This window comes from Lepisosteus oculatus, chromosome 11 (assembly GCF_040954835.1).
Source record: "Lepisosteus oculatus isolate fLepOcu1 chromosome 11, fLepOcu1.hap2, whole genome shotgun sequence".
NCBI classification, from domain to species: Eukaryota; Metazoa; Chordata; class Actinopteri; order Semionotiformes; family Lepisosteidae; genus Lepisosteus; species Lepisosteus oculatus.
The window spans coordinates 33,496,078-33,522,170 of NC_090706.1; the positions used below are offsets into that span (position 1 = coordinate 33,496,078).

The 26,093-nt window shown below is 35.6% G+C and overlaps 1 protein-coding gene across 5 annotated transcripts in view; it reads right to left on the minus strand.

Annotated features, from left to right (window-relative positions):
• Positions 1-26,093, minus strand: part of spock1 (SPARC (osteonectin), cwcv and kazal like domains proteoglycan 1) — a 253,417-nt gene that overhangs the window by 10,489 nt on the left and 216,835 nt on the right. For 4 of the 5 annotated variants that reach the window (XM_069196149.1, XM_069196147.1, XM_015349989.2 and 1 more), the window contains one exon: positions 4,558-4,677. In XM_069196149.1, the coding sequence (XP_069052250.1) occupies positions 4,558-4,677 (120 nt within the window). Of the gene's footprint in view, positions 1-4,557; positions 4,678-17,944; positions 17,981-26,093 lie in introns of all 5 variants that reach the window. The other variant, XM_015349985.2, reaches the window with a different exon arrangement.

Genomic DNA, 26,093 nt, shown 5'->3' on the forward strand with positions numbered 1-26,093 from the left:
AAAAAAGTTAATCAAAAGCTGAAGAACAAAGAAAACTTCTACAACTGTCAGGATGCTGAAACATATTAAAAGCTAGTTAAATTAAATGGAATTTGGCAGGAGAAACAGATTTAACACTTCACAAACTTGTTAATAGAAAGAATGTTAATTAAAATAAGAATTGAAAAAGCGGATAAGGTGAGGATTCCAGAACATTATTCTTCTTTTCCTTTACAAAATAATTATTTGATTAAAATTCATTGTGTTTATTAATATTTATACATCATCCTGTGTTATCTGAATTTCAGGTCAATCTGGCCTTTTGAGATTGTTTTAAGTGTAGCCTTATGAATTGAATTTCCAACAGCATATGAATATTTAAAAATTTCCCTCTAGCAAGGACAGATACCATTTAGTTTAACAAATCAAACTTCTATCCACTGCAGCATGTGAATCTGATTGAAATACTGAACAAACAGAACACAGCAATCATCTATTATTAGAGAAATATTATTATTATACATATTTTTCCATGTACTGTCATACTTCTTTGGAATTGTTTCCTACTGCTTCTGCCTAGACAATCACTATGCTAACAAAATCTACCTGTTATATTTATTTTATTACAACCTTAGGTTACTAGGAAGTGTCTCTTAGAGTTTAGATAAAGTTTGTGACACCTGGCACCTCTAGATTCAAAGTAGAGAGGATGTACTGTATGCTGACATGTGGGGAGTCCTTCAGCAAAAACGATTGTAATGTTTACCTTGGTACACCTACAGTAGGTAAATTGTGGGTTAGTGATTGTCAATGAGCAGTACACCATATAAGATCACATTAAGAGCACAGAAAGAGAACAAGAAAGAAGCCTGACTGCAGCTAAGTATTTGAACCTTGCTAGAGAGAGCATACTATTCTGTGCTTTATTCTGCTATTATCTATTTTTTGGCCTCTGTAGGCATTAAGAGTTTAATACTTAGCAGAAGTCTGGGGGTTTTCTGGGTGATTAAAGTGTTAGGCCTCTGATACGCCTTGTTCTGACATGTACAGTACATAGAGTAACTTGTGTGTTGTATGTTTTGTTATGTGTAGTGTACTTTGTGTTTTGTCATTGTTAATCAATATTTGTTTAACCAAGTGTGCCTGGATTATTACTCTTTTCAACAAAACTGTGCCAGAGAATTCACATGCCTCTAATTATACCAGCCACTCAGGTATATTCTAGAGAAATCTCTTACAAGTTGGGGGTTCTGAATAATTATTTTACTTATTGACTAAACTGCTTGGCCAACTCTTGATTTCTTCCTACTTCCAACTTCCTACTTTTGTAACCCCCCATTTGTAACAATATATTTTAAGGTATATCAAAAAGTAAAGGGAATCTGGGAATTAATCACTAAATACAGTATACTTTACAAGTGGAACAAAGTATTTTATTTGTATTCTTTACTTGTCCCTTTGAATATCCACTAACGTTTGTCAGTGCTTCACAAAGTGTAATAAAAGGATTGTTTTGTTCCTGTCATTCCTGTACTGCCGCTGGAACCACGCTGTTATCACTGACGTTCTGGCCTACAAAGGCTTCCTCTAGTGAGCTGAACCACAGGAAATCAGACAGTGTGAGATGCAAGATGTAAAGATTGCCGGGGTAATACTTAACTCCTCCAACCATCCTAAAGCATGCTGATGCAGTTCTTTGCTGTCCATAAATTGGCCTGACACATGCCCAGTGACTGGACTTGTTCCAGTCTATGGTGTAGTCTTTCCTTACACCCCGCTTTTGGTAAGAAAAGCTAACTGATTTTTTCCGTTTTCTTCAAAGGCGTTGTGAATCAAAGAAAGCAGGTTCAGAAAGCACACTCAAGAAAGCCTCCTTCAGTATGCATAATCAGATTGCAATACTCAGTTTTATACTTCTCAATTCATTCTCAGAACAGGCAATGGTTCAGAGCTTTTGAAGCTATGAAATCCACAATGCTGGTGACAACCTCTGTTCTACTTTTCACTTTTTACTGCTTTGCTATTTTTACTTTGCTTACAAGAGTTACATAATCATAAAAATCCCTTAATCCTTTAAATAAATAAAAAAAGTATTTTTATTTAATTTCACCAGATAATTCTTCTCACATACCTGGGGCAACATCACACAAAATTGACAATATTTCTTCCAAAACTGCCCTGTCTCCTCAAAAACATTCAAGTGCATTCAAAATATCTTCACACCTTGTCTTCCCTTCCAATTGAATTAAACACAGGAGAACCACACAGAAGCAAGTATCTTTTGGGCAGAGATGTCAGACACAAAATTGCAATACATCGCATGCATCTGTAGTCTCATCAAGAGCAAGATTAGAAAAAGGAGCTTTTGAAACATCTGAAATAACCTGTTGTTGGATGTCTTGAACAATCACTTCAATCTTCCTTAATACTGCAGTATCTGGTAACTGTAGGTTCCTAATTTGTTTCAGCATTTCATTTCTACTGGGGCAGTCTGCATATAAAATTTCAGCAGAAACCACATTTCTTTACAATTTCTGTATTCTCTACAATCCCTAAAATAAAGCTCTAACATCCATGTCATTTAACTGAGCCAGCAGATGTTAACTTTTTTTTTTAAGAGCTGATGAGCTGGCTGATTAACATCATACATAGACAGCATCTTTCATTACAGTACATTCCCAGTACACAGTAAAAAAAGGTCATTCAAATAACTAGGGTTTAATACAAAAAAAACATTATGTTAATGATAGAGATAGTAGATTTAGACTTACCTTGAAAGTCAGTGTACACCCATAACTAATCCTTCATTTTACAGTAGCTTCCTCAACAGCTTTATTTACAGGCCATTTACATAAACAGAAGCGCCCGTAGTGTGTTCCTAATGAAGATCATGTCGTGTCTTTGTCATTTTTTTCCCAAATTATTATTTATTAAATACAAAAACATATTTTTTGTCCATAGTATTACCAACAGCTTTTGTGCAATTGCATCTTGGAACATTGATAGACAAACATAAACTGAAATGTTTCCTGGGAGTTGTATATCACACATGTACAGTAGTACTTATAACCCTTATAAATGGGAAGTATTCAAAATAAAACACCCAAAGCTCACTCACTTTCGATTTCCAGCTCAAGTGCAGAATGTGGCATTTCTTAATTTCAACAAATCTTTATAACAAAGGATCATATGAAAGGACAAATTTAGGAACAAGGAAGGTGGGGTGTGAATGGCCCTGAGGCCATTCAGTGAAGATCAATGGTTTAAAACCTAAAGATATTTTATTTTTATAAAAATGGATCTTTTTTTTCATAGAAGCGCCTTGTATGAAAGCCTTGGGAACAAGCTTACAGTACAATCTTATACAGTAGAATAAGATTAGTTACTTGTACAATAGGTGGGATAGCCGGAATAAGTTTAAACTCCAGAAAACAATCTTAACACTCCACTCAGCACAGAACAGGTTAGCCATTCATTTTCATTAGGAACAGTGTAAAATGCTGATTGGTAAGTTATGAATTGTGCTCTGTGCAGTCAATAAACTGGATAGAAGAATATAAGGATGGTCTGCAAAAACATATTTCCAATGATGAGCTTGCAAGTGGAAGAAATATGAGACATACATATATCAGAGTTTTAAAGCTGCCTCTGTAAACATCAGCAAGTCATAGTTAATGGAAAAATCCATTTTATTGCTGCAACAGTCCTCATAAAACTTTACAGCAATCCAGCAACAGTACATTTACTAAAAGCAATGCATACTGAAAGTTCAAGAAGGCATGAATAGGTACTAAAATAAATAATGGTGAGGCTGGTTAGAAATGTATAATTCTGCAATATTTTAATATTATTAACAGACTTCCTCAGCGTATGTTCATCAGACTTACAGACTTAATCCATTAGCATACTGCAGATGGAAACTGGAGCACCTGGAGGAAACTCTCATGAATACAGGGGGTGTATGCAAACTCCATGCAGATAGCACCCCAAGTCTGTAAATGAACCCGGGGCATAAGCACTGCGAGGCAGCAATGTTAGCCATTGTGCCACTGTGCCAATCATAAATGATCATAAACATTGCCAGTCCATTAGGGTACTTTTCTCACGACGGAGAAATAAATGTGTCTGATCTTTATGAATTCTTGATGGAAGGTGGATGTTTAACATTTCAGGGTTATTCTCTACCATTTTATGAGATATATTTATATCATATTTGACCATTTTATATGTGTCTAGGCAGATGTCCAGCTCAGAAACAGAAAACAGTAAAATCCATCCATCCATTTACTGTAACTTATATACTGAAACACACTGAATAAACAACACAAAATCCAGAAAACAACTAGCAAATATGGAGAGGGCATGCAGACAGCCAGATATAAACCTACAAACCTGGAAGTGTGAAACTGTGCCACCAAGACACTCACAGTAAACCCCATTTAAATTTGTGTTTAAAATTATATTACAGTCTCTGTCACTTGGGTTTTCTATTGGGGATAGTCCACTTCCTCTAGATGTGAAAAGATTATGTACACATTGCCCTAGTTGACCTCTAGTCAAAAAGGACTTAATACTTACGACCTTGTGCTGCATCAGAGGCAGTAGTGGTTTTAAGATCTCGATTGGCATCTTGGTGAAGGGCACCAAACCAGTCCTTTAACCTGGAGGCAAGGCTTCTCAGCTCATGGTCACTGCATGCTAGAACAATATAGAAGAAACAGAAGTAATTGTAAGAATTATATTGTAGTTTTCTATGAAATGTGTTATGTTTTGATATGGGTTGCATGCTGGGATATCAATATGACCATAAACCATGTATACTCGAGATACTGTCTTTGCACCTAATTTGAAACAAATTGAAGACAACACATTCATAAAAGGACTGTTAATATTTGCATCTTGCACCTGTACAATTACCCAGACAAGCTCATATGTTCACCTATCCACCCTTTTTCTCACGGCTTTGTCAAGCACAGAGTCATGGGGAAGCTGGAGCCTATCTAAGCAAGCAATGGAGGCAAGGCAGGATACACCCTGGACAGGGATACCTGTTCATTCCACAGCCGACACAGACACACACTCACAACAGGGGGAATTTTCCCAGAAGCTGATTAACCTACTAGCATGTCCTTGAACTAAAGAAAGAAACTGGAGCACCCCGACGAAACCCACACAAACATGGGGAGAATATACAAATTGTATACAGAACCAGTAGCACCCAAGGTTTGGAATATAACCCAGGAACCCAGTACTGTGAGGCAGCAACGGTAACTGTTGTATCACCATACCACCCCTATATGATCATAGATGTTGCAAACATCCATCCTTACTGGAAGATTATAGATATCCTATCTCATTTTAAGGTGTGGCATCTTTTTATCATAAAGCATTTTCAATGATAACTGTACTTACTCTGCCTTTTGTGATTGATGTTGCATATTGCAGGTACAGTGACATTTCAAGATACCATCACACTGTAATAAGTCATTCAAGGACCGTACCCTTATCCTGTGAATTAGATGAGCTCATCTATCCAGCTACTTGTACTTTCAAGTAATAAAACAACACTTCTGAAACTCGGGATCTTATCTAACACAGAAGGTTAACACAAACAATGCCCTCATGTGAGATCACTTGCATATATCTGGTGGAATGCTGCAAGCATGAACAAGTTATTGCTAAAACAGCTCTGCAAAGGCAGAGAATGGCTAACTACGGTAAGCAAGCTATTTCTTTTCAGAGAAATTTAAAATTAATTTGATTAGATCCATAATTAGACTTTAATGGATTGATTTTTAAACATTAATGTTAAAATAAAAAATGTTTGCCCTGCAGTTTTTAGGATTGAGTTGCCAGGCCCTTAATGGAGTTTTAAACAAAAGTTAGGGAGGAGGTCAAATTCATTTCTTGCTGTTTAGCTTTCTTACATATAGATTAGTGCCTGCTATGTGTCCCTTTTTAGCGTATTTTTATGAACCTGTCATCCACCCCATTTTCACCCATGTAGCTACCTCCGTGGTTCATTCCTCATACTGTATGTGAGAGAAGTTTTGGCAGCCTTGGTCTGTTGGCCAGGGCTGTTATAGCCCTATGGCCAAAGAATGCACACCATACACTAAAACACTGCGTACACTACATACACTACCCCTGTAATACAGTACACTACCTCCGTATTCTCACCTCATCATAATTAGAATTTGACCAAACTAGTGAAAAAATAAGCCGTTACTAGGTTGCATCATGTACGTTTGATTATTAACATTTTAAAACCTATGTACTTCTTAAACAAGAATTAATTAATTTATGTAACTTTATGATACTTTGTTTATGCTTTGATTACAGCCAGGAAAATGTCTCAATATAGAAGATCAAACTCCACACAAAGGGCAGTTCAGTCCAGGATCAAACCCAGGTAATCTGTAGGGCAACAACACTAACTCCCATGGCACAACACCACCCAGATGAAAAATCTTTTTGCCGTTTTTTTCTCATCTACGGTAGATAAGTGAGCTGAGGCTGGCCTTGAAACAGAAGCATCTATGCCTTGGAAAGTCAGTATTCCATTTATTTCAGTAGGGGGAAAGCAGCAAGGGGGAGATGACAAATAGCAGTCCGCTCACATGCTTCTGAAGACTTACAAATAGGAAAGACTGCAAAAGCACCAAAATAAAATACACACAGAACCTGCCACCACAGGGATGAAATTAACAGATGAGATGAGGCAGAAACCACAGTAAAACATTCATCTGTAATGTACTTCAAATAGGACAGACATATCCACTGTTTGCATGTTGTAAATAGTTCTCCAAACTTTAACTGGAAAACTATTAATTTATGTGAGTGCAATCTTATCTGAAATTGAGCAGTTTACTTACTACACCTTTATCTTTAAAGGTTATTTTATCCATAATTTGCTGTTTCTATTGGTGCTGCAATATATACAAAATTACACTTTTTAATTTCTGATTTTCCATTCCATCAAATAGCTCATGTACTGGAATATCTTATTTGGGTGAATTCAGTAAATTTAATTTTACAACAAACACCTGCTGTCCTCTCTGATTAGAAATGCCTCTTTGGCAAACATGCCAATTTCTGAGATGACAATTGTGTTTTTTTATTAGCAATCTTCAAAGCAGGGTGGTATGATGGTATACTGGTTAGCACTGCTGCCTTGCAGCACTGGGGTTTATCTCCCACAGTCCAAAGACATACTGATAGATTAAATAGATTCTGGGAAAATTAGGCCTGGCATGAGTATGGTTGAGTCTGTGTGTGCCCTGTGACGGACTTGTCTCCTGTCTAGCATATAGCTCACCTTTGCTTGATGGCATAGATTGCAGTTCACCCATGACCCTTAGAAAATGGATGGATGAATTTCTAAAGCAGTGAACTACTGATTCACTTCTTACCTTTTCTGACCCAGAGCTTTTGTATCTTTAAAATAATTTCTAAAACTTTTTCTATCTTATATCATCAACATATGCATTCCTTTAAATCTGAGAATATACAGTATCTGACTACGCTCTTTGGACAAATTCATGAGCAGCTATTTTTTGCCACATAGAGACTGTACACAATATGCAACACAAAATATTTCTAATGCATTGCAATATTTTTACATGACATCACTTGATCTGCTCTTTTTAACTACAAATCCTAACATTCTGTTTGCCTCTTTTATTTCTTTCACAAAAGTGGATTTCTCTTACAGCTTGAAATTAATCAAATCAAAGTAGGTTTAAATACCTCCTTCCTTTGTGCATAACCCAGGTTGACTGGATATAAACCACTAACTGAATTTATCTAGGTGTAGCAACTAACTATCATTGAGCCTAGTATTTTTTTGACAGTTTTGTAGCAGACCAGAAGAGAACAACATAAGCCCAAACCTACTGTAGAGACAGCAATGCTGGCTGGTCTTTAGAAACCCAAGGCTTCTCCATAAAAAGCCTGAATCTGTAACCTACTGTAAGTAATGGCATTGAGCCTCAGACGAGCCAAAGTTTTCCTACATTTCTCAATTGTTTTTTTGACAAGGAAATATAAGAGCTGTTAGATAATACAGAAAAATATAATTATATATACTGTATAAATGACAGAAACCTTTGTAAAAACTGAACTCAGGGAACCTGAATTTTAAAAACTGCCCCAATACTTCAACAATAGACTTTTTAGAGATATTGAAAAGGTTACATGTATTACCTTTCCTGTCTTTAAGAAAGAGCCGATGTGAACTATTTGAATGTCTTTGTTCAATATACTCATATAATCCTTTTATCCTTTCTCTATCTCTTTTTCTTTTTTCCATTCTGGAACACATTTTCTAAAGCTAAATTTCTTAGTAAAAACATCTGTATTTTGCTCCCCTTTGAAGAAAGGAGTAAACTGACATCAAATACCGTAAGAATGTTTTGACATTATCATTTGTTGCAGATAATGTTTTGTTATGATACTGTTTCAGTTCTAGTGCTTGTGATTGAGTCTCCACAAAAGGACTAATTAACAGCAGTAATGCAGCAATTGAGGCCAACTTACAGAAAATCTACTGAGGTGTAAGTGATGCCACTTAATTAGAAGATACAATTTTACCGCTTTTTTCACGAACTTAATTCTAGAAAGAAATAGCAAGACAATTATAGCACCATACTATACTGAATATGGAGCATCTCTACACATGCATAACAAATTTGGTACTGCAACTATTTTTCTCATTATTGATTAAATTTGAATCATCCCAGGGGCTCATTCACTGCTGGATAATATATTATTTTCCTCTCAACTTACTTGGCTTGGAGCCAGTTCTAGTGTTTTGATAGCAGTTTGAAATTTTAATCATATAGAAGAACTTTCACTTTTTTAACTTGTATTTTCAGCCATTTTTCTAACTTTATTTCCTGTGTGCTAGATATCTTTCCTTCTGTCTGCGTAGACCTATGGGACAATTAATAAAATGTGTTTATTTCGCATCTGAATTCATTTTAATGTTGTGTTTTAATCATTCATATTTTAAATAATTTATAATAAACACAATAAATGTGTACATTTATAGTCATTTTGTACATACTGCATCACTGAGATGGCTAACCCATCTATTACAATTTTTCAGAGGCTACTACTACAATATATTGTGTCATTAATTCCCCCAAATATTTACAAATGTCTGTGGAGATTTGGGACTCCTGCAGTTTATGCAGTTCTATGTGAGATACTGTATAGTTCTATGTGAGGTAATAGTTAAGTACCTTTACTGGCCACATACAGTACTCCATGTACTGTTAATGGTTGTTTTTTACTGCCCAACCACTGCAAACCTTTGAAGCTGTCTGAATTGACACATTAGTAAAGTTGTTTTTTTGCCAGCAGTGACAGACAACAAGTATGTGAACCTTTTGTCTTGGGAGGTTAGTCTTTATAGTAGACAAATTCAGCATTCAGGAATCATGAAATATACTGTACTACTGTATAGTATGTACAGAGCCACACTGACCAAATGCTTTGGTTTCAGTTTCAGTGATTAACATTCAGAAAATATAAACTTCACAGTGATGGAAAATAAGATAAAGTAAACAACATATTGCACACACGACTCCGAATTCTCTAAGAAGCATGTACAGTACATAAATATGCTGATAAATTACATTCAAGAATCACTTTACTCTGGAGGCTCAGTACTTTTCTATAAACCATGATTTGCACCTTTATGTCTCATAGCTTTACTCTTATGTCTTTTTTGTTGTTTATTCTGTTGTATAATTTTAAAAAGAAATAAAAGAAGAGTGGATATTTTACACTTTTTTCACTCAGGAGGTGTTCTCTTCTTTGTGTTTTTATCAGTTCAGCACAGTGATAATCTGTATACAAATGAGTTTTTCAAGAAGATAGTGAAAAGCAAATTGAATGGCTAAAGAAAGACTCAAACTGACAGCCCCAAGTGGAAATAATAGAAGAGTTTGTTTTACTGTCTTCACTTAATTTGATGTCTTGGAAAGCTGTTAAACACCACAACCAATAAGAGTGAAGCTTGCACTGAAATGATTGAGAGGAGACCCGCACAAACACCCACAATCGCATTAGTCAAGTATTAATCAGCTTTATCTGTCCACTAAGGGTCTGAACTATGTTTTTCACATGTTACACGTGTCTATGTAATATTTCATGCCTAAAGCCATGCGATTTCGAAACCATATAACACTACGTTTTGTTCCTTTATCAAACTAGCTCTGGCAGCAAAGAAAATACCATGCATGTAAAAAAAATATTGTTTTTCAAAGTTACCTTTCCAAACTTTAGTCTCAGTGATGTTTGTTTCTCACGCCTTATTATTCATGCATTTCTTAATTGAATCAGCCACTTTTGTTAAGCACCAGTCCTAATCTATTCTGTCAGTGTAAATTGAAAATCTATACTCAGCTTTGCTGATGGATGACTCAAAGCACATTAGAGAAGGTATAGGGGGACATCAGGATTAATGAACCTTTAGGATGGGGAGACAGAGGTAGCCTTAATTAATTATCTTGTGCCAAGCCCCCAAAGGCAAAACAGGCTCTTCACACAAACAAATGTATTTTCAGTCTTTAAAGAATGAATAAGGTAAAAGATTGCTCTTTTGTCTTTATTGTGACATATTGATGTTCAAGATTTATCATACTAAGACTATTAAATGTTGTAAACAATAAATAAAAAGAACGTAACAAATGCTTTATTCTGCAGTCACAGCCTATGTATAATATCTACACTATTCATGCTGTGCACATTCTTCATCAAACAGACACATACTGCACCAGAAACTGTATTTACCATACCTTCTACTGTATGTTGTTTTTTTGTAACATACTATCACATTTTGAAAATTTAGGATACTAGCTGCCTAGTCTGTAGCATATCACTTTAATTCATCTTTCAAGATCATAGTTACTTTTCTAACAAAAACATTATTTGCCTAACATAATGTGTAAAAGTTCTGGAAAATGGAAAAACTAATCCCTGAATATTTATAGATAAGTTGTGTACATTACAATACAATCATAATCACAGAAACAGTCAGAATCTCTATAAATGAATATGCTACAAAACAATTTGTATCAGAACTGGCTAACAGAATAAAAAATAGGACAAATGGAAGTGATTGGCAACACTATGGTGAACAATTTTTTAAATTGTAATTAAGACCAATAAAGCAAACTGCCTGCTTCATATTTAATTGAAAACAGGTGCTCAAGTTTTTTGTTTTTTTTTTCTTTAATTTGACATTATAGACCTTTTTAGCAAATATGTCATTTCTCTTTCAGGATGTAGACAGATAGTTGTGTGGAAGGATAATAGATTGGATTTACACTCGCTCATGTCACCCATTTATCTACTTTAATTGCCATCATACATAATCATAGTCTCATTCTTTTCATTTTCACACAACCATTTCATTGCAATGGATTTGGTTCTGAAAGGGATGTGTTCACGTTTTCTGAGCTGCAACGGGATTAATCCCATGCACCTGTTCCTCAGATCCTCCTGAATGTACTAGTCTTCGATCTCTTTGATTTCTTTTGCATGCTTTCCTGCAAGGCAAAGGTAACTCGATACATATCATTTAGTGGTTTAAGTTTGAAAAGTAGATGTTAATCACTTAAGTGTCTGAAATATCCCTAAAGCTTCATGATAGAATGACAAAGAAATTGAAATAATCTTTCCTGAAGAGGATCATATACAGTATACTTGCTGTTACTGAATTTACACCATTTTGTAACATTAAAGCAGGCGTCAAAATCCCGTTGTAATCAGAATTTCCCCCAACAGTTCGATTTAGTTATTTAATTATCCTGCAGTTTAACACACTTTATGCAGTCTAAATGTACTACGGTACAGTCACATAGTAAGGTGAAAGTACTATTCTATTAATATGTGCCTATTCATTAGCTTAAGGAAAGATTAAAATGCAGTCCAGCTCAAATTATTGTGATAAAATGCTGACAGGGAAGCTAGCAGGAAATTGAATGATTGACACGTTAACTTTAGTAGTTCAAAGAAGCTGAGAGGCAAGATTTCTATTCCCAGAATTCATTTCAAGCCTGGCTTGAGGTGAGCTGGAAAAGTAGATGGAAAAAAAATGAAGCACAGTATTCGAACGTTGACATTTAAAAGCTGAATTCAAAGGCATGTACTCAAGAAATCCAATAGATAATATTTTATCTATTCTTAACTATCATTATTTTAATCTTTTAAAGCTTGTCTTGTCTGTCCTATAGCATCTGGAAAATTAAACATGTACTGTAATTGCACTAATGATGCAATTCAGCCCATATTCATATTCATGTTCAATGCGTACATAGTTTTCTTTATACATAAATAATACATTTCGCCTGATTTGTATTTTTATAGAACTTAAGATACAGCCCTGATTCATACAGGTGGGTATTTTTACCCAGACTGCTTAGTAGTGGTGATTCATTCCGCACCCATATTTACATTTTCCGATCCATGCTGATTCAAAATATGTGGTGTTAAAATGTGTAAAGATATATATTTACATGTGTATAGAATACTGTATATTATTTAGATATACACATTATGACAACCAACAGGAGATTGAATGTTGTCTTTAAAGAACTATGAACAGTGTTGTTCTCTGAAAGACAGATGAATTAACCACCCAGCTGTGGTGGTTAAAAAAATTGCTACTATCTTGGAAGACGAATCAGTATGACAAACATTTGAGAAAATTAGTGAAATGGTTTAATAAAATAACTATTTAAAGCATATTTAGCATCCAGAAATGTATGTCCTCATCTCTTCACCAGATCTTGTACGCATATCAGAAATGTATATCTTTTCTAAAATGATTAACCTTTCTTTAAAGAGTATGTTTCCCAGATATGAAAATGATCCTTTTCTCCTGCTCACTGTACTGTGCATACAGCATCTGCTACATTTACCCATGAAAACAAGCTCAATCGAGGTTTTCCTGTATAAATACATTTTAATAATACTGAAAAGAATAGTAAAAAAAAAGAGTTTTAAATGAGGTCTCCAGGGGATGCTAGCCCATATCTGGCAATAATAATGTATGCTGCTCGGTTGAATGAGAAATTTGTAATGGTGACAGCATTCAGCTGCAATGTCCCACAGCTCCTGCAGAAACAGGGACAAGTGGTGCCAGCAGTCTATGCCTATGGATATACTCAAATCCAGGCAATAGTTTTCTTAGACAGTCAAACGACACAGAACCACATCTGAGCACTTGTTGTCTTCATCTGAGGTTAACCATGGAAGGGTATACTTATTTTTTAGAGGGCTTTAAATAGGAAATGAAAAGTTCAGGACAAGTTCTGTAACTGTGTTAAGATATTACCTGCTTTCCAGGGCCTGCCTTGCCAGCACTACTATAACAGCCAAGTAAAATTTCTAGAAAGTTATCTGACTCCAGTAAATGCAGGTGGAGAGCTAGGAAACTGGCAGCACCATTTAGAAAGCAATTAAATAAATTGCTTCTTGCATGAAGCACGTATCAACACCTGTATTTATTGTCAGCAGATAGCTATTGTATTTTGTGCTGCCCAGAATCTAGTGATGGCACTAAAAATATTTCTGCCAGAACAAAGGAGTTATCCTAGTTAAAAGAACACAGTAATACTAGAACCATATACCATGAACAAGACACAGCTATAAACCATGTACTATACAATCTAGCAGAAAATGGAGATGGGCACATATCCAAGGCCATCCCTTAAAAAGTTGAAATAATTTCTACATCTTTTCTGTGGAAGAGATAGGAAAACATTAAATTAAAGGTAAGAAAAAACAGTGTTAAACAGTGAGCACCGTCGTTCTATAACAGCCAAGAACATTAAAGTCTCACTCAGTCTTTGATCTACTGTAATACCTGATCTCTGCATGGGCTGTCTTGCATCTATTAAGCCTAAGTTTATAAGCACATTATAGGTTTATATTCTTTATAATTCTCTTCCTGAAGCTACGTAGATTTAAAGACAAGAAGACAACATTTAAAAAGTGTTAACTTTATTGAAGGTTCCTAAAATAATAGTTATCTTCAACTTCTAGCTCACTGAATGAAGAAAAATATAAATTGCATAAGATACACCACAATACTATATTTTTGCATTTTTGTAAAATCAAATATTATTATAACTTTCAAGAATAAATGTAATGATTATCTGTGTTGAAACTGAAAACTGAACTGTATGAAGAGCTCTAGAATTGAACATTGCAAAACTGCAGCAGGAAGGGAGCAAGATGGTGGATCTTTCTTTGAACAACATTTCCCAGAAGGCTTATGAGAAGACCGGCAGGATGTCATCAACTGACAAGTCTGACATGGGTGATGTAAAATGAGGAAGCAAAGGTTAACTGCTACCAGGAAGAAGGCAGCAGACCCTCTGTGCCACAGTAGGCAAAACTCAGAAAAATCTGAAAGACCTGGAGGAAAGCAACTGAGAGATGAATCAGTCAAGACTGTTTAATACAGTACATGGTTCCCGATTTGGAATCTTTGGTTTTGTTGGTTTTATGTCTAGCAAGCAGCTTAGCTGCTTTGCAGAGTTAGTTAAGGAGTCATGAAAGCTAGGAGTTTTTGTGTTATTTTGCACTTTGTTCAACTATTACTAAAAGCTTCATCTACAAGAGCCCCAATACCATGCTACAATGCCCCAACCAGCAAAAAATATAACAAAATAGATCAAAGTTAAGCAGATGACTTGATTTAAATCTAGAAGTATTAAAGGGGATTGCATACAGTACATATATTGCATGTCTCTATTAAAAATATGTCTCTTTTAATTTTTGTCTTGTGTATATGTAAAATATTTTATATTAGATTATGCAATATGACAATACATTAAAAAGGATGCCTTATTAAAAAGAAGCATCTACCGTACATATGCACATAAATCTAATGAGAAACAAAACCAGACTTCGATTTAGTTTCAAATGCAGATGTTACACTCTTTGTGAACTTTCTACCTTTCTACCTAACTACCTACCTTTTTGTCTTGCCTTTGGAGGGTGGTTTAGAAAAATATTCAGATTTTTTTTGTTCAATTGCGGACACAGTGGAACTTGTAATGTCTTCAAGGTCAAAATAAATAGACTTGCAGCTGCTAGAAGTGACAGATAAACACCCTTCTGCATCCCCCCTGGATGACATCTCCTGTTTGTCAGGACAGATTACACGGTCTAGCTTACAATTCCTTGACAACCGGAATGAGTGTGCCTTTACAGCATAATAAAAAAAGTAAAATCACTGTAGGAAAATTACTGAAAAGACCAAAAACCACCCAACAGGATGAAAAGCCTAGGTGTGGAGCCTAAGCTGTATGGACTCAGTACTGCCTCTGTAAGCTGGTTTTTCACAACATCTGTGTTACTCTGGCCCTGCGCTTAGAATGTCTGTAGAAAACCAGGTGCATCTGTTTTTGCTCTCTTTCTACCAGGAGTAGGCAGGTGTACAAGAAGGTTAGGCTTGAATATAATGAGAAGTCCCCAAGCCTGTCTGTGAGGTCTCTCATCCTGTTTGTGTTCATTTCTTCCTCCCTCTTTAGCACAAAAGTGAAGAAAGGCTTATAAAACACTAACATTTCTTTATTATTTCTTTTACAGTCCACTCAATCTCCTCAGTGACATGTACAATCCCGTCTTGTTTTGTTTGATTGCGAGAAACAACAGGCACACAAATAGTTATACCAATTCAGAGCTGTGCCACTGTCTGAAAGGTACAAGGTTCGAGTTTGACACAGATTACTTAAATCCTACAACCTCCAAGTCCATGTCTTCTGCTCCTAATCACATCTAGAGTGCTGTCAGATAGAAATGTTTTTCTCAAATAATGTTCTTCTCAAATAGTTCTGAGAAGAGTGTAAAATATATTAAAGCCTTGACTGTTCTTACTGTACATCTTGACTTGCTTACCGTTCTTATACTACATCTTCAGAATTGTTTTATAATTTCTAAGTAATTAAAAAAAAAACTTTTTTTTCTGTAAGCCAGTGATTTACTTGGTTCCTAGTTGATGCTGAGGCAGTCTGTCTGCTGTTGAGGTCAGGAGCTTGAACTTGTTGTACTGGAGGACTGCTACAGGCCCTCTAGCTACGGTTAATCTGTCCTTTCTGTAATGTTGCCAACTGTTTACCTGTGTTAGGCAATGACTCTTCTATTGTACTGCTTGCAATCATTGTGGAGCAGCAAAATAAACCTGGCAAAGTTACAGGCTTGCTAGGAACAAAGGAAAAATTATTTTAAAAAAAGATTTGCCAGGCTTCTATGGATTTCAAAGCCCTCTAATTAACCTTTCAAGTGTCTCTCTTTGTTGTTTTGCCTCTGCCAGTTTTAAAAACTGTTGCAAATGGAAGACAAGAGTGTAAAACAATGCTGTGTGATTTTCAGTGTCTCTGTCCCTGATGTACTCTTTCAACGGATTTCATTTCCATCACTGTAATCACTCTTCCACTCTACACAAGAGGCTTTCTTTCCCCTCCACCCGAAACTACAAAATGCCTCAGGCCCTTTCTTGAATCTTTAAGCAACACTAAACACAGGACCACCTACAATCAACTGACTTGGCAAACCTGACTGTCATTGTAAAATTTGATTGTGGCTTAATAAAAAAGCAGTTGCCTGAAGTATTTCACTGTTGAAAAAACAACAGGACTCATTTGGTGAATAAATCTGTTTTAGTGACATTATCCTCTAGCTGATCCAGTAGCATTGAAATCTCCTGTGATGGAATCTGGCCTATAGGAGTAGCTGAATTGACCCCTGCTTTTAGGAAATACTGTGTGACTTAAAGTTGGGAGCATGGTCATGCCTGTGTGATAGAGATTGAATCATTTAGGCCAAGCTGCTACCTAGTTTATTTACTTCTTTCTGCCTTTTCCTGAATAACCAACTATGTTCTAAAGTGCTCGAGCAATCACAGAAAAACAGCATGATCTCAACTCTCTTATCATTTTAAGTAGTGCATTAGATTTAATTTTTCTTCTTGTCTTTTGTTTTCAATCACAGCTGAATATCTTTCCAGATATCACTACAGCACATTTTATTTTTCAACCACCAACCAGGCAAACACATTGGACTGAATAGGAAGTTGTGTTTTAAAAGGGAAAAAAGACATAATTAGAAAAGGAAAAAAGAATAAAAAAAAGCTTCCAAAAAGTACTGGTTAAATTTACATATAAAATAGCATCACTTCTCTGAGAAGTTTTTCACTAATCTTGTTTATGCATATAACTTGAGTTAATGTGGATTTAAGGATCAGTGTGGCAAAAATAGTTTATTCAGACACAAACTTTCATCAAGACATTTTGATCCCCATTGAACAGGTGTAAAACAAGCGTATTCAAGTTTCTGAACCGAAGGTATGATAAAAATAAAAAATGCATAAGGTAAAGTCCAGTATATAGTGACATTTTACTCAACCCAAGACCAGTCACTAGTGGGAGATTCAAAAACAATGTGCCAACTACTGCAAATATGATCAGGGTTGTCTGATTAAAACTTTAATGAGCAATGGCAAATTATAGGTATTTTAATTTGCATTGTGTGTCACATTATTTTTGCTGATGAGTATAGGCTATTTTAGTTCAATTGTGGAAGCAGAATTGCAGACATTTTTTTTCCTCATTAAATGTTCTTTCTTAACTTGTTTAAAGTTAAAAATTCCTTTTTTAAAGAATGCTAAAAAATATCTGGAAAATAAATATTTTATTTTGCCACTATTGTCCATAATGTATCACTGAAGTAGCGGTAGCAGTAAGTGTGTCTTCTGTGTGCACTGAAAGTTTTTTTTGTGTTAAAGGCCATTCCTTCTTAACACTACACTACAACAATTCTTCCACTGCACTTGCAGTGTACAACACAATAATCCGTATAAATCTAACCACAACATCACCATATGTCTTCCATCAGGTCTGCCAGAGGCAAACTGAAATTAATCGATAAATAAAAACATACATACCACCACTCATTCTGAAAGCAAGAATCTTCTCTGGCCCTGAAAAGATAGTGATTTAATCTCTGTCAGTGCTATGCCTGAATGGCCTCTGAGCATGCTGATCATGTAGCAAACTACATTCTTGCAAAAGAACATAAGAGAGGAGGCTATTCTCCTAATTTACTTATCACCTAGGCTGTTTGGTAGTAAGCAGTTAATTGATCCAAGGATCTTGCCCAGCTGTTTCTCAAAAGAATCAAGAGTATTGGCTTCAACAACATGACTGGGTAGCTTCTCCTATACTCCCATAACCCTTTTGGTAAAGGTCTTCAAAAGAAAGATTTTGAGAGGACCTGATACAAGTATTCAAAGTCCTCAAAGGCCTTGACAAAATCAAGCTAGAGGCTTTCTTCAAAATGAACAGTGAAGCATAAACCAGAGGGTACAAATGGTAATTATGTAGAAGTGCACCTAAAATGGAAAACAGAAGGCACTTCTCCTACTAATCCTGTTAATACTTATCTACTAACTACCAAATGAGCTAGATAGGCTGAATGTACTCCTCTCTTTAGTAACAGTTCTTATGTTCCTAACAAATATATCTTCTCACTATTTACTGTAAGCAGTAGCGATACAAATGTGCCCAATGAATTAAAATGTAGACTGCTGAATTTTCCCACTACTTTGGTATAATATAAAAAGAGAAAGCTGAGAATATATTGCATTTCACAAGGTAGTGTTCCTAGCCTATTTTGCATCCCACTTCCCATCCTGTCTCCTGTCAGCTCACTTCTCCTCCTCCTTAGTACTGTACATCTCCTTCTGTCTGCACAGCCCAAAGGCAAGCTTGCATTCAACTACCAAGCTTCGGTCGGAGATTTTAGGCTTCCACAAGTAAAAAAAGAACATTGCTTCTGCAGAGGCAGAGGGTTATGAATCACAATAGCTCCCTGAACAGAGATATTAAGGTTCAGAGAGGCCAGAGGGTTCTCACACTCAATCAGGTTATTCAAAAGTGCTGAGGGTAAAGGCAAAGGCATTGCAAATACCTCAGAAGAGGGATTTCAGTGATTTCCAGAGGCTTTGATCTCCATAAACAGCATAAGAGAGGCTCATGGACAAGTGAACAAGTGTCTAGAGATCCATTTTGGAAAGAATAATAAAAAAGAAGGGGAGTGTGGTATTTAAATATTCTGTGTTTATTTTTTGTTTTTCTTTCATTTTATTAAATGAAGACTTATTCGCCTCTGTGGAAACACAGCAAAGCCTTCCCCTTATTGAGCATTCTCTACTGTTTGAAGATGCTGGCCAATCATCAATTTTCAACAGCTAACATGCCAGGGGACAATGCAACACAAGCTATTCATTTTTAAGGAATATCTTAAATATCTCATTTGGAAATAAACATCAAAGCCCCAGATATTTGTGTAGCCTCAACTACATTATGACAACCTCTTAGTGAAGTTTTAAAATGTGATTCTGTAAGGAATATATTCAGAAATCTATATTCAATATATACTTTATCTGCCATTCTACTACACTCCATTGCAAAATAAAGGGGAAACAGAGATAAACAAGCAGACATTGTAGACAATAAGAACTTGAAAGTGTCTCGTAGTTTTTTAGCAAGAGTACAAAGTTTTGATGCATTGTTAAATCACATGCACTTTCCTTTAGATTTTGTTTTCATAAAAAGCACATGGTTTTAGTAAAGGGTGCTAATGATGCAGTATATGGAACTATTTTAAACATCACAAGTATTACACAATTAATAACAATTAATTTATCTCTTGTTGGTATGATTGAATTGATTCACTGAATAAGAAACAGCAAATTGGCTTTCTCAGTTAAGCAGTTCTGTGCAAGATCCCTAGAAAGCCACTTCTGAACAATGTGCACAAACCTTGCATACCAAATTTGAAACCAAACATTTTTTTAAATCTGGGATGTTTTCTTGAGACAATCCTAGAAGAGAGATTTATCAGTGAAAACAAAGAAAGAATAATAAAAATTGAGATCATCAATGAGGACCTTTACTGTGAACCTCATTTTTAATTAGAGGATGATGACTATGATTGAACAATAATTAAAGACCTCATAAATTAATGGATTTAACTACCAAAGAGTCTAGATGGCTTCCTCTTGTTTCTAACTGTTCTTATATTCCTCTGGTAGTAATAAAACAAAAGAAACACATCATCAATCCAATCTTGTCTGTCAGGTCACAGGGACTTTCTTCATTAATCGCAGATTGGAGTTCATTTCTTGTACAGTACCTGTTTGCCTGCAGCCCAGTGGTAGTCTCCAGTGCAGTTCACCACTTGTCAAGACAGCTAGTGCTTTGCAGTACTGATAAATTATGTAACATTCTGCTTTCCTTTCACCTCAGAACTCCCCTGGCCTGTAAGCTTAAAACATTCTCCAATATTTTGTCAATGCAATGGTGAAAAGTTTAACCCTGTCACAGCAGAACACTCTGGAGCTTTAGGTGCTTTTTAAAGGTAATTCCATCTCAGTTTTTGAAAGAGAATGACAACCATCTCCAGCATTTCCAGGGAAAAATGAAGAAATGGGAAGAACTGAGAATCGATCTGTCTTGATGCAGAATCCCCAAAGACTAAAAGAAACAACACTACTCTTATGTTATTCATTTAACTTTTTTCATAAGTGGCTTTTGGAAAATGGAAAAACAGCACACAGAGGCATCTTAACCTTTGAACATCACTCACTCTTGAAATAATTAATATTTACAGGACTGAGAAATTTAAATCAAGTTTTATAGCTGCTTTCAAAAACCGCTGCCTGCTTTCAACAGTGGTGATGGGCTCTACTTTTTTTCCAGTGACAATAACTGACTTTATAAAAACAAAAGGAAAATAGAAAGAGCAAATATGTGCATAGTGATAGGTGAAAAAATCTATAATACAAACTGAATTACTAAGAGCAATAATCATTTGATGTGTGTCAGAATGTTGTCAAATCATGACATCACCTCTTAATGGTATTTTTCTCTTGACAGCAGACCTATCCTGTATGCACACCATATAAACCACGTCCTGTCAACCTTCATTTTTAACTTTGGTATCTCTAGATAAAAGAGAACTGATGTTTCAAACTGAAGACTCGTTCTTTTCAACAACTGTCTTGTATGCAGTCAAAACCTCAATATCACAATTTTCCAAAGTCTGTCAGGAATGCACTGCTTACTCTCTTAGGTAATACCTGCATATGTATAATTAGGAACTTGCAGAAAGGCAAACTAAAAACGCACATCTGAATTTAGTTTATTTAATGGTTTAAATTAAAACTCTTCCTTAATCTTAAACATGTCACCTAATTGGAAAGACCTCCAGGAATGATAATGTTGCCCTTGTGTTTCTCAGAAAATTGTGCAGAAGAGCCATGATTATCCAGGTGTTGCAGGTACAGTAAGTCATTACCAGCTGCAAGAAGCTAATTGTAAAGCAGCATGATTTGCTCATCCAGACACTGCTCTCTTTTCTCTCCTTGCAGGGGAGAAGAAAAGTCAATTCTATATTGGTTCACCATGGTGGTCAAAATCATTTGATCTTTCCTGTTAGAGAAAATAAGCAGCATTTAGCTTTGCTAATCCCAAAAATTTACTCCCAGATGAAAAGTCAAATTGTGAGGCCCTTTTACAAGGAAAGTCCACGCAGAACAAAGCTTTAAGAAATTCTTCCAAAAGCTGACATTGCATTTCCTTGGACCATCTCTGGGCGCTTTTACCCTGATTTGTATCTCAGCCTCCGATTGTCAGGTTTCTGTTATGGAGTCTTAGGCATGTGCAGGTCAGGAGATACAATTATTCTGCCCCAGAACAATGCACGATCTGCTCACACTAACACTATGTTGTGTGAAAGTGTGAAAAAATAGCTTGTTCTTGAAATGAGCTGAAGAGGGACACTGCAGGGTCCAATTTTGTTATGATTATTAATCACCGGGCACTTAAAATTCCATTATCTGAGAGTGCAGCTTGAATAACATCAATAGCATTTCAAAGAGAAATGACAATAACTCCATTGTAGAGGGAGCTTTAACTGAGAAAACATTAGTTTTTGATGTATAGTATGTCTCTTAAATAAATTAGACACCCACAATTTGTAAAAGCTAACAAGTACAGTATAACAAAGAATTGGAAATTCTTTACTCATTGCATTTGCACACTTCAGATTTCATCTTAAAAAGGACATACTTAATGTATACAGATCTGACAAAGAATATACAGTATGTTTTTCCAATGGAACTTTTACACTTTACACTTTTCATCTTGGTCATCATTTTAAGGATAATAATACACCATTAAATGACTATTTAAAAAATACTATTCACTTGTTTTTGACAAATCCTTTTAATTGATTTACACAACTCTGATCAATTGCTCTAAACACTTCCACACAAATTAACTGATCCCACAGAATATCTGAAGCTTTGACCCATTTCTGCAATCACATGCTTCATTTGACAGTGCACAGTTCACTCACATTCCTACAGACAAGCATTTAAATACTGCAAAAAAAAAATCTACTGGTAGGTAGGTATTTGTACATACCTCAAATGGATACCATGAGGTTTATTCTTAATGCAATGACAACAATGTGCATAATAAGATCTACTGTACATGATATTGATTATACTTATTAGTTCTTAAATGAAGTGTCACCATTTCTGTAAGCCAAGAAACAAGTACATTGATTTGATTTGCCTTCCTCTATTATTTAAACATCCAAATGATTTGGACTGTACTTGTGCATATGCAATTTGTGTGCTGTCTGCAGTGCTAACTGCCTATAAAAAGCTGATTAGCTCAGATTTACCAATATTATGGGCTTAAGAAAAAATAAAGTCAATGGAATATGACAACAGATTTGGATTGAAATGCTTTAGAAATGTCAAGTGTACTGTATATTTCAGTACAAAAAGATACAAATAAAATGTATTTGGTGTAAGCTGGCATTGTACAAAATGGATCAGAGAGATGCTGTTTTACAAAAAGAAAGGGTTTGTAAATATTTAGCTGCAGAGGCAGATTCAGTCAAAGAAATATGCTTTTTTGAAGAGCATTAAACTGTCATTTGCATGCAAGGTTGCTCCTTCCTCACATTTATGGAATGCTGTCTGGGTCCTCAGTTCTGCTACTTGCAAGGACTTCTGATGGTGGAATTTGCATGCTGTGTCCCTGAGGGAGTTTCCCCAAGAGAGTGTATGGAAAGCAGAAAGTCAGAGAGAGAGTAGTCATTTCATTGAATTCTAAGTGAAGTAGCTGGAGGTTGGTCTGGAAGCTGCCATTAACATTTAGGGGGTTTAAGGAAAAAGCTGATTGACTTCTTTCCTTTAACTTATAAGAAAAAAATCAGAAATAAAAGTAATTTCACACAACAAAAAAGGTTTAACCGCCACATAATTTCAAGATAGAGTTACAGTACTTTTATTCTTGTGCAAGTACACACGCTCTGAACATCTGTAGGAGGTTAAAGTCAATATTTTGAACTTTCTACAATCAACCCTATTTGAGAACATCTCTGTCAGCGTGTAACTGACTTAAATTTATGTAGGGAAATGGAAATATCACAGGTACTGTACAATGAAATGCATTTGAAACAGGTTCTGACCTGTAGGCAAAAAGACCACTGCCTCACAAACGAGTTGAATGCAAGAGGGAAAAAGACTACTGACACATCCTGTAAGCAGGTATTTCAGGAACTTTAGAAATATCCGACAACAGAAAATACTTTAAAGCTGAATAGAGAAAAAGGCCCTAACGTGTACAGTATCTGTACTATATACAGTATATAGTAATTAAAAAGGGCTACAGATCTGAACACTCAAGGGGTCGCTATGTTCATGAAGCACCTGCAGGTACCAGCTCTGTGATGTGATGTTGGTGGGCCTGGCTGTTTGACATTGATGCTGTGAGAAAGATGAGAGGAGGGAAAGCAGTGATGTGAAGGTGAAGCTCAAGTGCACCATTAAAAGGAGCAATGAACCCTGAAAAACAGGCTGCTACATTCTCCCTCCCTCTGCAACATCTGCATGCAAGAGGCCACTTAAAATGACTAATTAAACCTTTAATTTCAATTTCTGCTTTTAACTGAGCAGAGTCCAAAGCGGCAATATGGCTACAAAATCTGCAGAAACAGAAATACGCAAATCAAGCATATTGTTTCTGTCTATTATGTTGTACTTTATACTTACGACACTCCCATACAAATGCCTACTAATACACTTAAAATATAAAGGTATAAGAATAGTGGTTTCTTTTTTTATGATATTTGAATCATGCTTAATTGAGGGAAATCTTTACTAGGTGTTTGTGAAATCTGTTTAACAAATTTTCTACCCTGTACACTTTAGGATCTGTATAAAAATTGATTTTGTATTTATAACTTCATGATTTCCACATAATATATACAGTAACTGTTTGAACTCTCACCTTAGAACTAGGCATACTGTAAATCCTTAAGTGACAAAGTACAGAAAAAGTGGCAAGCTTCACTTTTTGATACATTATGTATGATGGACATACTATTAAGAGGATTAAAAAAAAGTGGATTTCACCTAAATAATTTACACCCCTAAATATTTATCTTAAGAAAGTGTACAATATTTTATGTGCCCTTTTTACTACTTCTTAATGTACAAATCAGTAAACACTATTTTGTCCAAGTTTAATCATAATAAAAAGGTTTGGATCTCCTGACATGCTAAAAATGATAGTTACAGAATAATGCACTTTATCCTGTATAGAAAATAATACCAATAAAATACAGTACTTTATTTTTTCTTATCTAACATGTCTTACTTAAGTAAAGGAATGTGCTGAAAGCATGGGAGTATAACTGCTGAATTAAAAGAAAATCACAAAAGAAGAGAATATCTTAAAATGGACTTATAAAGTACCTCATTCAGCTTAAGAAACAAAGTCAATGTATGCTACATCAAAGCTGAGATAAATTATATTCCCCTTCCTCTTTTGGGAGAGATACTCTGTACCTTGAGCTCCAGGGCTATGTTGTCCTTATTGATACTGTTTGCCAAGAAAAGAAATTGAGCGGAGAGAAAATAAATAAATAAAGAGCTAGCTAATCATATGTCATCCCTTTGACACGGTAGGTGAAAGGTATGGTAATGGAGCTCATGAAATGCAGTGTAGTTACCTTTGTTTTGATGGGTATCACAATGTCAATTCACAGGAGACATGACAGATTGACATAAATCACCTCACCTTAAATTCCAGTTCCAAGGGTGGCCAGATAATTTTCACACTTAAAACAGCAGTGTACCCACTCCTGCAGTCTGTGCAGTGTTTTCCCCAATGTACTTTTTCAAGTGACTTTTTATGTGATAAAATTCAACTTTAAAATCATAGTCCAATACACAATGTGTCATGTCGAGGTTGGAAATCTTGCTTTTATAATGATTCAGTAGAGACACATTCTATGTCTAGATTAAGTCAGAATTATAGCACTGTTGCTGACATTTCATTGAGTTGGGTAATTTAATGCTTTTATAATGGTGAGAAATCTATAAAACCCCTGTAGCCTTTGATTTAAAACTACTGCTGTTCAGCAGAGCTCTCCTCCCCACAGCCTTGTCATGTTGAGGGCAGTACCTCTCAATGAGGAAGTGTGTTATTTTGAACTTTACTATTACTATACTTTACAAATAAAACTATTCAGAAAATTTCTTAAAGTAGCTATGTTTCAAAATGTATTTATTTGTGCACACCAACTTGCAAAAACAGCAAATATGTTAATTATCATACTTTAAATTAACCCATTATCAAAAAACTGCTTATTCCTGCTAAAGGTTGAACCAACCTTGAACACATCTGAGAAATAAAGGGCATGAGGCACAATGATGTCCTACACAGTATCCTAATCTATTGTACGGTACACATACAGAATTTAGAGGGGCAATTTAGAGGTACTGTAATAAAGTCATAACTTCAGACAAGATGGAGATTCTTATGCGGACTACATTTCTCAGAATACTGTGGGGGATTAGAAGCTGCCCTAAGACACCTGACCAGCTGTCTTGGGCCAACCAGACAGGTGACCGAAGACAGCCTTCCAATTTCCACAGAATTCTGGGGATTGTGGTAAAGACAAGAATCTCCATCTTATCAGGAATACCTTCCTTCTTAAAGATACCA